This window comes from Pongo pygmaeus, chromosome 1 (assembly GCF_028885625.2).
Source record: "Pongo pygmaeus isolate AG05252 chromosome 1, NHGRI_mPonPyg2-v2.0_pri, whole genome shotgun sequence".
Classification (NCBI taxonomy): Eukaryota; Metazoa; Chordata; class Mammalia; order Primates; family Hominidae; genus Pongo; species Pongo pygmaeus.
Window position 1 is genome coordinate 112278162 of NC_072373.2, and position 14363 is coordinate 112292524.

General features: G+C 34.0%; 1 protein-coding gene across 1 annotated transcript in view; it reads right to left on the reverse strand.

The window, feature by feature from the left end:
• Positions 1-14363, reverse strand: part of MAN1A2 (mannosidase alpha class 1A member 2) — a 165023-nt gene that overhangs the window by 93037 nt on the left and 57623 nt on the right. The window contains exon 6 of the mRNA XM_054478198.2: positions 159-253. Coding sequence (XP_054334173.1) covers positions 159-253 — 95 coding nt within the window. The remainder of the gene's footprint in view (positions 1-158; positions 254-14363) is intronic.

Genomic DNA, 14363 nt, shown 5'->3' on the forward strand with positions numbered 1-14363 from the left:
AAACATATTTATGCATATACACAAAAGAAAACAAAGATTATATATAGAGAGAAAAACAATATGTCTTTAAAAAAATGTGGGGGTGACTCATTAGAAATTTCTAAGACTATAAAGGTCAAAATAATTCTTCCAGAATAAGAATACCCACATAGAGTTACCTTTTCAAATTCACCATTGCCCAAGGAATCCCAGTAGGTGTGTTAAAGGCAGGAAGGAGTTTCTCAGCCAATTGCACTGCTTTAATCTTGAATATCTGAGATTTAAAACATGAATATTCATAAAATATAGCCATTAGTAAGTATTTACTTATTGCTCTCTCTCTCTCATAGTATACATAGCACAAGGTACTGGGTACACAGGAGCACAGGGTGGGAAAAAGCATCTCATTGGTACCAGGCAGCATTTGGCAATCAGAGAGTATGTTTGCAAACTGGATACTAATGAAAGCTAACCATGCAAAGGCCTAAAACAACGATTAACTGAAAAGGAAAGACATAGTTTTGGTGTTGATAGTCTATTTTCATCTGGCAAAAAATTTAAGAAGAAACATTAGGCTATGGACTTTTCATCCAAGGTAAACAGGTTTAGTTCAAAATATAAGCAAAAGAAAGAGGTAACTCAATTTGCATAAATGCCCTTAAATTACTCTGAACATGTTATGTCTCAAAATTTTCCATCAAGGTTTAATCACATAGAAAAGGAAAGAAAACATTTGAGTCCACATACTAAGTTTACTTTGAGAGTTATAAATGCTTCATTTGTCAGTCCCAATTGCTGCTTTTTTGGTATCCAAAAATAATTGCCTAAATATCAGTGGTTTCCAAACTTTTAAAATCATATAGATAGTAAAATTTCTACTATTTTCTTAGCATGTAGTATTATCAAGATGTATATAGAAAAATTTCTACTATTTTCTTAGTATATCCCAAAAGGTAAGTGTGTGTACTTAACTTTAGAGACCACTGACTTACAGATTCCAAACTGTGAATAATGTTCCCATTATGTTTGGGTCATAATGTTCTATTAGGGAAAGTAGCACATTCTCTTATATGCATCAAGTCTATCCCCTCTCACATGGTCTCCAAATTGAGTGGTTATTTAAAATTCCATCTTTTTACTGCAGCCAAATACTTTTGATAAAAATATTATTAGATTCTTCTAATAATATATTAAGTAGTTGAAGATCTGGAATGAATCAAAATTTTGAGTTGAGATTATATTATAACAAAGCATACCAACATTACTGGGGATAGAAAATATTAGAGAGAAATATGTACAAGTAGATAAGGAAATATCATAGAGGTAACGTATCCCCATTACTCTCTCCTTCATGCACTCTCCTTCATTCACTCTGTCCCTCATTAAGATGTTCCAAAGTTCCCTCAACAAGGCAAAAGCTTCTTAGCAGAACTTTTAATTAGATATATTCACACATCTACAATTTACCATTTCCTTCAATATCTACTTTAACATCAAAACCCCAAAGAAAAACACTATAATTTAAAGTCAAAGTTGTAATAATGTTCTCATATTTATCTCATTAATTAGGAAAAGCAAATGTAAAATCAGTTCTCTCTTTATTAACATTTACATGTTAGTAAAGACAAGTTTACCTCATATAGCAAACAGTATTGCTTCTGTTTACCATAAAGACAAAGAAATCAACTTTCTTATCTAGAAACTAATATTAATACTATATCTTTGTTAATCACACATTTTGTATCACATCTTTTCTACATATAAAATTAAAAGTGATAAAATGACTTACAAACTTTTTCTAAATAGCATGCTCAATTCACTTCCAGAATAAACCAATAATATGTTGTCTAATTTTCAACTAAAAATATTGTATCATTAATAGCAATTAACATATAAACAGTTATAGTAGACAGGTCTAAAAGAAAACAATACCCTAATGTCATGGAAAAAAAATCCCTTACATAGTATACAAATCTTAATTTATAAATATATAAACTCTTTAACAATATAGACTTATCTTCCCTATTTTCAGAAAAATATTTTGGTAGGCAACAGCAAATTAGTTTTCAGTATGCAATGCAGGCAAATTAGTTTTCAGTATGCAATGCAGGCAAATAATACAAAATCGAAAAAGTATCAAAAGTAAAAAATTAAGTCTCTTTTTCAGTTGTGTCCCTCAGCCACACAATTCCTTTTACAATGCAACCACCTGTTAGCTTCTTTGTATTTTGTGCCAAATCAGTCCCATGGTATACATGGTTCCTGGTCATGTCACATAAAACCCTCATTCCCAAATCTCACAAAAACAGAAATTCTGTTGCAATTTGCACACACTCAGAGTCTTTGTCTCTAACACAGAATATCACACATTCTGAACTTGCTACTTTAACATATTGTTTTGTACCTTGGAGAGCTTTCCAAAGCAGCCTACAAAGGGCTACCATCTCATTCTTTTTGGTGGCTGCAGAATTTCCTCTTTTATGGATACACTGTAATTTCTTTACTCAGTCCTCTATTAATGGACATTTAATTTGTTTCGACAGTATATAGCTATCTAAGATAAATTCCAGAAGTGAATTTGTTGTCTCAATCAGTATAAGCATTTGAAATTTTGGTAAGTTACTACCAATTTGCCCTCCATATATGCTTTACTAATTTATATTTCTACCAGCAATTTATGGGTGGCTCTTTCATGATATCTTTGTTAACACAAAGAGCTTTAAAGTATAAGTAACGAAAGTTAGGCTGGGCTTGATGGCTCACCCCTATCATCCCAGCACTTTCGGAGGCAAAGGTGGGTGGATCACTTGAGGCCAGAGGTTTGAGGCTGGCCTAGCCAACATGGTGAAACCCCATCTTTACCAAAAACACAAAAAATTAGCCAGGTGTGGTGGTGCGCGCCTATAGTCCCAGCTACTCAGGAGGCTGAGGCTGGAGAATCACTTGAACCCGGGAAGCGAAGGTTGCAGTGAACCGAGATCACGCCACTGCACTCCAGCCTGGGCAACAGAGTGAGACTCTGTCTCCAAAAAAAAAAAAAAGTAAGACAACACAATAGGTAACACAGAACCACTGTAGATTCTTGAGGAGGGAAGTGACATTAGGATCTATATATGCTTCTTATGCTTGTTTTCTCTATTAGAGTACTTAAGTTACTAAGATAATATTTTTACAGCCTATTCTCAATCTAGCAGTCAATGTGGGAGTGTTAAATAGAAGTCAACAGTTTAGAACCCTCAAATGGGTTCTATCCAGAGCAAAAGCCACAGTCCTTAAAAAGGGTATATACCTATATCAAATATATATCCCCATTACCTTCTACGGCTTCACCTCCTCCTTCATGCACTCTCCTTCATTCACTCCGTCCCTCAGTCACTCTACATTAGCTTCACTCACCTCTTTTGTTGTTCTCTAAGGATGCCAGGTATGTTTTCGTTTCACTGTCTTTTTATTTGCTATGCCTATTAAATGTTCTTACAAAAAATATCCTCACCCACTAATCTCCTTCAGGTCTTCACACAAATGTTACCTTTTCATGGACTCCCTAACCATCCTATTTGAAATTCAAAATCCTTTATGCCCCATCCCACTTTATTTTTCTCCTTGGTGCTTACTGCTAACAGTGTATGTTCCATCATGTATAATGACAGAGATAGTGCTAAGAAATGCATCATTAGGCAATTTTGTCATTGTGCAAACATCATAGGGTATACTTACACAAACCTAGATGGTAAGGCCTACCACACATCTAGGTTATATGGTACAGCCTATGACTCCTATACTACAAACCTATATAGCATGTTACTGTATCAAATGTTGTACATAATTTTAACACAATGGTAAGTATTTGTTTACCTAAACATAGAAAAAGTACAGTAAAAATACAGAATACAAGATTAAAAATGGTATATCTGTACAGGGCACTGACCATGAACGAAACCTGCAGGACTGGAAATTCTCTGGCAAGTCAGAGGATGAGTGGTGAGTGAATGTGAAGGCCTAGGACATTACTGAACATTACTGTAGATTTAAACACTGTACACTTAGGCTACACTAATTTATTTTTTACAATTATCCTTCAAAATAATAAATTAACTTTGGCTTACTGTAACCTTACCATATAAACGTTTTAGGGTTTTTCTTTTTAACTCTTTGACTCTTTTATAATAACATTTAGCTTAAAAACACAAATATATTTTACAGCTGTACAAAAATATTTTCTTTCCTTATATCCTGATCCTATAAGCTACTTTCTATTAAAAAATTTTTTTTACTTTTTAAACTTTTTTGTTAAAAACTAAGACACAAACACAAACATTGGCCTAGGCCTACACAGGGTCAGGATCATTAAAACGTCACTAGGAAATAAGAATTTTGCAGCTCCATTATAATTTCATGCAACCACCATCATATCCATTGTTGACTGAAACACAGTTATGTGGTACATGACTGTATATGTGTATACATACATACTCTCTCACATATCTATCTTATTTATTTATTGCCTATTACCCCACAGTAAACCATAAGCCATAGGGGTACGAGAATTTGTTTGTTTTACATTTGTTTGTTTTCAATGCTTAAAACAGTGCCTAGCATATAGCAGATGCTCAACAAGTATTGAATAAATTAAGACAAACGGTGCAGAGATTTAAAATAAACAAATTATCTCCTCCCATTTCCATACCAACTCTATCACCCTAATATGTGATATTAATATACAAGGGCTTTAAGGACTTTTTAATATGTTCTACAAAAATGTTGGGATAATGATGATGATGATGATGACAAACATATTAACTCATTTAATCCTCACAACAAGCCAGTGAGATAAGTATTAATTTTGCCCCCATTTTACAGAGTAGAAAAACTGATATAAAATGAATAAGTAATGTATTTCCCAAGGTCATACAGGTAGTTAAGCAGTTAGTCTGAATTTAAACCTAGGCAGTCCAGCTCTAGAGTCTATGTTCTTGACCACACACATGCACACACACACTCCTACACCTTGCATTATCTAATCTTAATTTTTATAGTTAATATTTAAATTCCTCAAAAATATTTTATTAATTGATGTGTATACTTCTTTGTCTTTTATCTTGTATCTTCCCTCTTGAATGACAGATTCAAATTCTGGGTTGGTAGCTATTTTATCTCAGCAGTTTAAAGATACTACTCTAAAATCTTCTGACTTCAATTACTACTGAGAACTCCACTGTCAGCTGTCACTCTTTTTTAAGTAATCAGCCCTTTCTCTTTGGTAGCTTTTAATATTTCCTCTTTCTTCTTGATTATCTTTTCACGTATTATTTGTTCCATTAAACTCATCTGAGACTTCTGCCAAATATTCTCTGAAACCTCTCAATCTATTTTCATCTCTCAACTCTTCTGCTTATTTTCCCTCTTTGACTCTCTATACTGCATTCTGGATAAATTTTTCAGTATCACCGAGAGAGCACGAGTACCCTTAAAGGCTAGATGGCAGTTCCTCAGGACCAAGTGAAGGTCACTGCAAAACTGAGGGTTAACACAAAGAGACAGAAACACATTCACACACACTTCCCTCTTAAAATGAACCTGCAAATAATAATTGTAAAACTCATAATGAAATCTAAGATTTTATTACACTTGCAAGCTAGTAAGTCAGCCTTCCACAGTTTTATAAATGTTGGCAGAAGACACAAGACTACTGGGTCAGAGATAAAAGGCTTTATTATCTATAACAAAGTAGCAGCCAAAGCTTCAAGTTCATTTGCATTGGACTTTATACATGCCCCACCTCCACCCCAATCACACTGGGATGATGCACAGGGCCCATGATGAATGCCTGTACACACAGTGGGTTACATTATAGGAGAACATTCATTCAGCTTGTGGTATCTCTTCTATAGTAAGCGAAAGTAAGCCTGTTTATCCAGCGTAAGACATTACCTCATCCCTACAAGCACAATTGTGATTATATGGGTAAAGAGCAGTCAGGGACTTGCAATCCTGGTACATCCAGCACAAATGTGCAGGGATATGCTCAGGCCCCAGTGTTGGATTGCTTTTCTAAGCCTTCACATCAGCAAGGGGAGACCCTTTCCTACAGCAGCAGCTGGATCCATTTGGAAGTTTTTCCAATACTTGTAGAACCAGTTTTATCACCCTCAAAGACATCAGGCATTATCACCCACCCCAAAGACATCAGCACCAGCAATAACCTGCTAGCCCACTCTCATCAGAGGTCTGAGTTTCAGCTTCGGATACCCTTTCCTCTTAAGGTTTCTAAGTTTTACTAATTAAAACCTCTTCCCCATATTATGTCAACCCTGTTTGCTTCCTGTAGGAGCCACCTCTATGATTCTTAGAGAGTATTCTTTTTAATCTAGCATTTACCTAGTTAACAACTTTATACCTAATTAATCTTCACATTAAATTTTCTCTGTTCAAGTAACTAGATGGATTCTGTCTCTTGACTAGACTTCTGAAAAATAAATAATCCATATATATATATTTTTTGAAACGGAGTCTCACTCTGTTGCCCAGGCTGGAGTGCAACAGCCTGATCTAGGCTCACTGCAACCTCCGCCTCCCAGGTTCAAGTGATTCTCCTGCCTCAGCTTCCTGAGTAGCCAGAATTACAGGCATCTGCCACCACACCTAGCTAATTTTTATATTTTTAGTAGAGACAGAGTTTCACCATTCTGGCCAGGCTGGTCTCAAACTCCCAGCCTCAGGCGATCCGCCCGCCTCGGCCTCCCAAAGTGCTGGGATTACAGGCATGAGCCACCGCACAAGGCCAATAATCCATATTTTATTATCTATTACAAAATATTTGCTTAGTTTCAAAAATAGAAAAACTAAAAAATAAAAAAGTTTAAATCATAAACAGTTCCTCTATCTTGAACCAAATACTGTTAATGTTTTTATGTATTTCCATCCTTTTTTTCTATACATAACATACAATTAAGTAGCTGGATTTTTATTCCATGTTTGGCTGCTACTGACATAATAACACAAGTAACTTTTCCAGTTTTACAAAATTGTCTAATTCACTATATCCATATCCTCTCCTTTCTATTCACTCCTCAACCTATTCCAACATGGCTTCTGCTGCCATCATTTCACTGAAATAGATCTTACTAAGGATTGACCACACACGTGAGCAAAGGCATTTTGTTATTATTCACGAGTTCTTCCTTAAAATACATTCTTCCTTTGTGTTCAATAATCCTATAATCTCCCTGCTTCCTTTGGTTTATCCTCATCTATCTGGCCTTTGATGTTATATTTCTTGGGGCTTAATTCTAGGCCCCTTTCTCTTCCTATCCTAAATTATCTCTCTGGACAATTTCACAATGTGCTTGATTTCAATTATCAGCTACCCAGCAACTGACTCCCAAACTTATATCTCTAGTCAATACTTCTCCATTGAACACCAGACCCATTACATCTTTCTACTACTTATTTTTGCTTAAATATAAACAAAATCTCCTCAAACTCAAAATACCTAAAATTAACTCATGATCCTCCCCCTCTAATCTAGTATTCTTTAAGCATTTGCTATTTAATAACTATCCTTCCATCAATCTAGCACCAAAAACAGAAACCTGAGAGACAAAATCAATTCCTTCTGTTTTATATCCCCCTCCAAGTATCACCCAATCCTTTTAAATTTATCTCCAAAATACCCTGAAATCATTTAGATCTCTCATCTCTACAACACCATCTTAGTCCGAGTTGCCATTATTTCTTGGTAAAATACTGTGATGACTAGCTGACTGAATGGATATACACACACACACACACACACACACACACACAGCTGTAACCAACTACTGGTCTATAACTTGCTTTAGTCACTGAATATATCAAGCACATTTTTCCTGGTTAAAATATATAAATTTAGGTTTATAGTTGAACTTTATCCTATGGTAACAGACATATCAATTTATTCAGTCACTCTCCTATGGATGAATATTCAGGTCTTTTTCAAATATTTTCTACTACAAATGGTACTGCAATTAAATATCCTTTTGAGTATACCCTTGTGTATCTACTCTGTTACTTTTAGATAATAGATTCCTAGAAGTGGGTCGCTGGGTCAGAGTATTTTAAATTTTAAATATTTACTTCACACAGCCAAATTATTTTCTGAAAAGATAGTATCAATTTATATTCTAACAGTTTATCACACATTTGTTAAAATGCAAAGTATACATTTAATTACATATTATACATACAACATAGGTACATTTTATTGCATATAAATTAACCTCAGTAAGGTCTTGAAAGTCTCTACCAGGCAAAGAATGTGGAAGCGTGAGAGACTATTACAGACAGAAAATCATGATATAGCTCTATAAACACAGGGAGATAAAACAATGTGGTCTAAATAAATAGTTTCACAATACTGTGGTTTAATATAAGTGTCAAGTCTGGAGAATCTTAGGAAATAGTAAACAGATCCCTCAGATGATCTCTTTTACAGCTTTTGACCTCTTTAGAAAGTACTCCCTCTACTTTCTATGGAAACTGTCATTCTATCTGTCTGACAAACAAGAAACTCCATTCCATCTATTACCTTAAAGCTGCTGCAAATGCCATATAATCACGTTTCCAAGCCTCCTCTGCAACTAAGGTAGTAAGCAACACGGCCTTTCTTTTGTTACTCAGGGGTATGCAAATTAGGTTAGTTAAGGGGAAGTTAGAGACTGGAGATGGTGGGGAATCCATTTAGCCATTCAGCTAATAGGTAGTGGCAAGTTTATCTCATTTCCAAAAATTTTTAAGGACAGTATCCAGTATCAGTGGGACCATCAGTGCAAACTGCAACGTGTGTGCGGTAATGACTACAACGAATCAGTATTACTATGGCATTCCTGGCTACACAGAATTTAGAAAAAAAAGGAGAAGTACAACTGTCATTATTTGCAGACAACATGACTGTGTATCTCAGAAATCAAAAGGAATCTAGCAAAAAAACTATACAAGCGAATATGAACAAGGTATTTTTCTTGCTTTCTTGCAATGCTAAGATTTTCATTACAATGCTAAATGTAAATAGTGAAAATGGAACACCTTCCTTTATTCCAGATCCTTGGGTAAAAACATTTTAATATTTTATAATTAACATATAATTTGCTGCAGTTTTCATAGGTGTCCCTTATCAGAATGAAAAATAATAATTACCTTCTAGTACAGGCTGAGTGGCCCTCATCCAAAATGCTTAGAACCAGAAATGTTTCCAATTTTGGATTTTTTTCAATTTTGAATTATTTGCATTACACCAGTTTAGCATCTCTAATCTGAAATCCTAAACACTACAATGAGCATTTCCCTTGCACTCCATGTTGGTGTTCAAAAAGTTTAGGATTTTGGAGCATTTCAGGTTTTTGGATTGGGAATAATCACGCTGTACTAGTTTGCTGAGTGATTTCAATCATGAATGGGTGTTGCATCTTGTCAAATGCTTTTACTAAATTTATTGCAATAATTATATGATTTTTCTCCTTTATTAATATGATTAATTACATTAACTGCTTTTTCAAATGTTTAACTTTGCTTTCCTACAATAAAAGAAATTTTTCTTCATATATTATTTTATATTATATAAAAATATAAAAGATATCTTTTATATGTCTTTTATCTTTAATATTTTTATATAATATATATCTTTTATATTATTGCTAGCTATGCTTTACAAATATTAATAGTTTGTTCAGGATTCTTGCTAATGTATTTAAAAAGTATACTGGTCTGTAATTTTCTCTTGCTATATTGCCTTTCAGGCTATGATGTTAGTGCTATGCTGGCCTCTGAAGTAGAGTTGCAAAATGTTCCCTATTCCTCTGTGGAGAATGATATTTCTTTCTTATTTGATATAATTCACCAATAAAGCCATTTAACTTGGAGTTAATTTTGTGAAATAGCTTTTTATTACCAATTCAATTAATAATACAAATGGCATACTTCTTGTTTTACCTTGACTCAGTTTCGATAAGATTGTTTTAGAAAATTTGTTTTGTCTACATTATTAAATTTTGCAAAAAAACTGCTCATAATATTCCATTATTATGCCTTTAATGTATGTGGAATCTGCAATGATAGCCTGATATTGGCAATACCATTTGCTCCTGCTATTGGTAATCTGTCTTCTGTTATTTCTTGATCAATTTAGCCAAAAAGATTTATCAATTCTGTGGATACTTTGAAAGAATCAACTTTGTAATATTTTCCTTGTTTTGTCCACATTATTAAATTTTGCAAAAAAACTGCTTATAATATTCCATTATTATGCCTTTAATGTATGTGGAATCTGCAATGATAGCCTCATACTGGCAATACCATTTGCTCCTGCTATTGGTAATCTGTCTTCTGTTATTTCTTGATCAATTTAGCTAAAAAGGTTTATCAATTCTGTTGATACTTTGAAAGAATCAACTTTGTAATATTTTCAATTTCCTTTGTAATTGCTTACTTGATGTCTATTTATTTAGAAACATACTGCTTAATTTTCAAACATTTTAAGTTTTTCCTGGTGTCTATTATGGATTTCTAATTTAATTCCATCATGGTCAAAGATCGTGCTTGTTTTTTGTTTTTGAGGGACAGGGTTTTGCTCTGTTGCCCCAGCTGAAGTGCAGTAGTGTGATCACAGCTCACTGCAGACTCAACCTCCTAGGCTCAAGCAATCCTCTCACCTCAGCATCCTCAGTAGCTGGGACTACAGGTACATGCTACCACACTCGGCCAATTTTTGTATTTGTTGTAGAGATGAGGATTTGCCATGTTTGCTGAGGCTGGTCTTAAACTCCTGAGCTCAAGCAATCCACCCACCTCAGCCTCCCAAAGTGCTGGGATTACAGGCATAAGCCATCGCACCTGGCCATACTCTGTACTATTTCTAACTTTTTAAATTGACTGAAGGTGTTTTATGATAGAGCATACAACTTATTTTTGGTAAACATACTATGTGCACTTGAAAAGAAAGTGTATTCAGCAGTTGTTGAGTAAAGTGCTCTATAAATAAGTATCAATTCATTTAAAATAGCTCATAGTGTCATTCAGGACTTCTACATCATCTTTGATTTTCCGTCTGCTTATTCTATCAATTGAAGAGAAGAATGTTGAAGGATCCAACAATCTTTGTGGAATTACCTTTTTAATAAAAAATTAAAAAGGAATCTCCTTTTAATTCTTCCATTTGTGATTCATACATTTCAAAGCTCTGTTATTTGATGTCTACACATTTGCTTATGTTTTAATGTTGTGATTATGTCTTTCTAATGAATGGATCCTTTTTTTCATTATGAAAGGTCTCCTCTTGTCTCTGACAATACTTTTCATCTTGAAGTATACTCTGATATTGATGTAGTTATTTAAACCTTTCTACACTTGCTGTTCATATACTATGTATCTTTTTTCCCATTCATTTACTTTCAACCTCTCTATTAAGTGTGTCTTTTTTAGACTGAATAGTTCGGTCTTGCTTTTATGCCATTTTAACTATTTTTGCCTTTGACTTAGAATATTTCATTCATTAAAACTTAATGGCATTATTGATATTACTGGATGTAGGTGTACGATATTATTTTTGGTTTTCTGTTCGCCATTTCCATTGCTTTTTGTTGTTGTCCTCTATTCCTTCCTTTCTGTTTTTTTTTATTTAAATATTTTCTAGGCAGGGCACAGTGGCTTTCACTTGTAATCCTAGCACTTTGGGAGGCCAAGGCAGGAAGATCTCTTGAGCCCAGGAGTTCAAGACCAGCCTGGGCAACATGGAGAGACCCCACCTCTACAAAAAATAAAATAATTAGCCAATCATGGTGGTATGCACCTGTGGTCCCAGCTACTCAGGAAGCTGAGGTGCAAGGATCACTTAAGCCCAGGAGGTTGAGGTTGCAGTGAGCCATGATCACACCACTGCACTCCAGTCTGGGTGACAAGAGTGAGACTCTGTACCCCCACCCCCCCAAAAAAAAAAAAAAAAAAAAAAAAAATATATATATATATATAAAATTACAGTTTATTTATTGGTGGTTAAGCTATACTTGTTTGCAATATTTTTCTTTAATGTTTGTCCTAGGGATTATGTCCTTAACTTTTCACAGACTATTAAGAGTAATATGGTGTAACTTCATATAAAATGGAGAAACCTTACAATCTTGTAGTTCCATTTCCTCCCTCCCTCTTTTATTCCACAGCTGCATGTATTACATCCCTGTATGTTATAACCCAATATAAAATGCTATGGTTTTTGCCTAAGCATTCACATAATTTTAAAGAAATTTTGAAAAAGTAATCTCTGTGGTTTCTGATGAGTGTTCGGTCATCAGTCAAATTAAAGTACCTCCACATACAACATGTGTCATTTCTCTATGAATACTTTCAAACTTTTCTCTTTGTATTTGGCTTTCAGCTGTTTGACCATGATATGCCTACATTTGGTTGGTATTTATCATGTTTAGGATCTACTTAGCTTCTTGAAATTCAGGACTATCACCAAATACAGAAAAAATATAGTTATTATTTCTTCAACTATTCTTTACAGCTATCTGCTCTCTTCATATAGGATTCCAATTATATGTATGTTGGAATACTGTCCTACAAGTTTCTGAAGCTCCATTCATTTTTAATAAATATTTAATTCTCTTTCTTCACACTGGATAATTTACACTGATCTATCTACAAGTTCACTGACTCTTACCCTTCCAATGACAACAGTCAACACGATGACTTTTTGTTTTAAACACTGAAGTCTTCATTCTAGAATTTCCATGTTATTTCATTTCTGATGAGATTTTCATCTATTTGGTCATTTCAGAAATATTTTCCTTTATGTCACTGGGCATAGTTATAACAGCTGCTTTAACATCCTTGTCAACTAATGCCAGTATCTGGGTTACCTTAGAACAGGTCACCATTGATTGACTTTTGGAAAAAAAAAATGGATCATTTTCCCTATTTTTTTCATACATTGAGTAATTTTTAAACTGTATCCTGATCACTGTGATTGATAGGCTTTACAGGAAGCTGATTCTATTATATCTTCTGAGAAGTGCTCATTTTTTGTTTTAAAAAGCACTTAAATTTGGCTAAACTCAAAATCTAACAATGAGTCCAAGAGCTATGACAGCCTAGTATATGTATATAATTGGAATCCCAGAAGTGGGGAAGGGGGCTCTTGCAATACATAAAAAGACATTACATATACAGGAACAAAGAATTAAAGCAGATTTCTCATCACAAACTATGCAAGCTATAAGATAATGTAGTGACATTTTTAAAGTATTGATAAGAAAAAATACAGATGGTCACTAACTTATGACAGTTTGACTTAGGATGGCTCAACTCATGATTTTTCAACTTTACAATGGTATGAAAGCAATAAGCATTCAGTAGTAACTATACTTCAAGTGCTCGTATGGCCATTCTGTTATTCGTTTTCAGTATTCAATAAATTACACGAGCTATTCAACACTTTACTATAAAGTGGGCTTTGTGTTGTATGAATTGGCCCAACTGTAAGCTAATGTAAGTGTTCTGAGCATGTTTAAGGTAGGCTAAGCTATGATATTTGGTAGGTTAGGTGTACTAAATGCATTTTCAACTTAGGATGTTTTCAATTTGCAATGGGTTTATCAGGACATAATCCTATCATAAGTCAATGGATGTCTATATTTTAAAAAACAATAACTGAGAATTTTTTAGAAAATAATTAAAGGTATCGACCAACAGACCCCAGCAGCTTAAAGAACCTCAAGCAAAATAAATCATCCTACTCATACCCCCGCCGCCCGACACATACACACACAAAGTAAAACCACTCAGACTCTTCATACAAAACAAAATATAAACAGAAAATTTTAAAGGCAGACAAATGAAAAAAAAAGACCTATTACATACAGAGGAATAAAGAATTAAAGGAGATTTCTCATCACAAACTATGCAAGCTATAAGATAATGCAGTGACATTTATAAAGTGTTGACAGGAAAAACTGTAAACCTAAATTTTATACCCAAAGAAAATTTTCCAAAAATATAGTGGAAATAGACTTTCAGACTAACAAAAACTAAAAGAACTCACTACCAATAGACCTATTACTATAAAAAAATGTTAAAGGAAGCTGTTCCCACAGAAGGAATAAAATACCTGAAAAACCTGAAAAATCAGAAACCTGAACCTGCAAAAAGAAAAGACCAACAAAAATGACTGAAATGAAGACAAACAAAAAGGCATTTCCTTTATTTTTAATAGTTCTAAATGACAACTGATCACCTAAGGTAAAAATGGTAGCAATGTACTATGGATTTGCAGCATAAAACTGAAATCTATAATAACAACAACATACACAAAAAGAGAAAAAGAATATTGTTAGCTACAGGTTTTTTGTAGATGT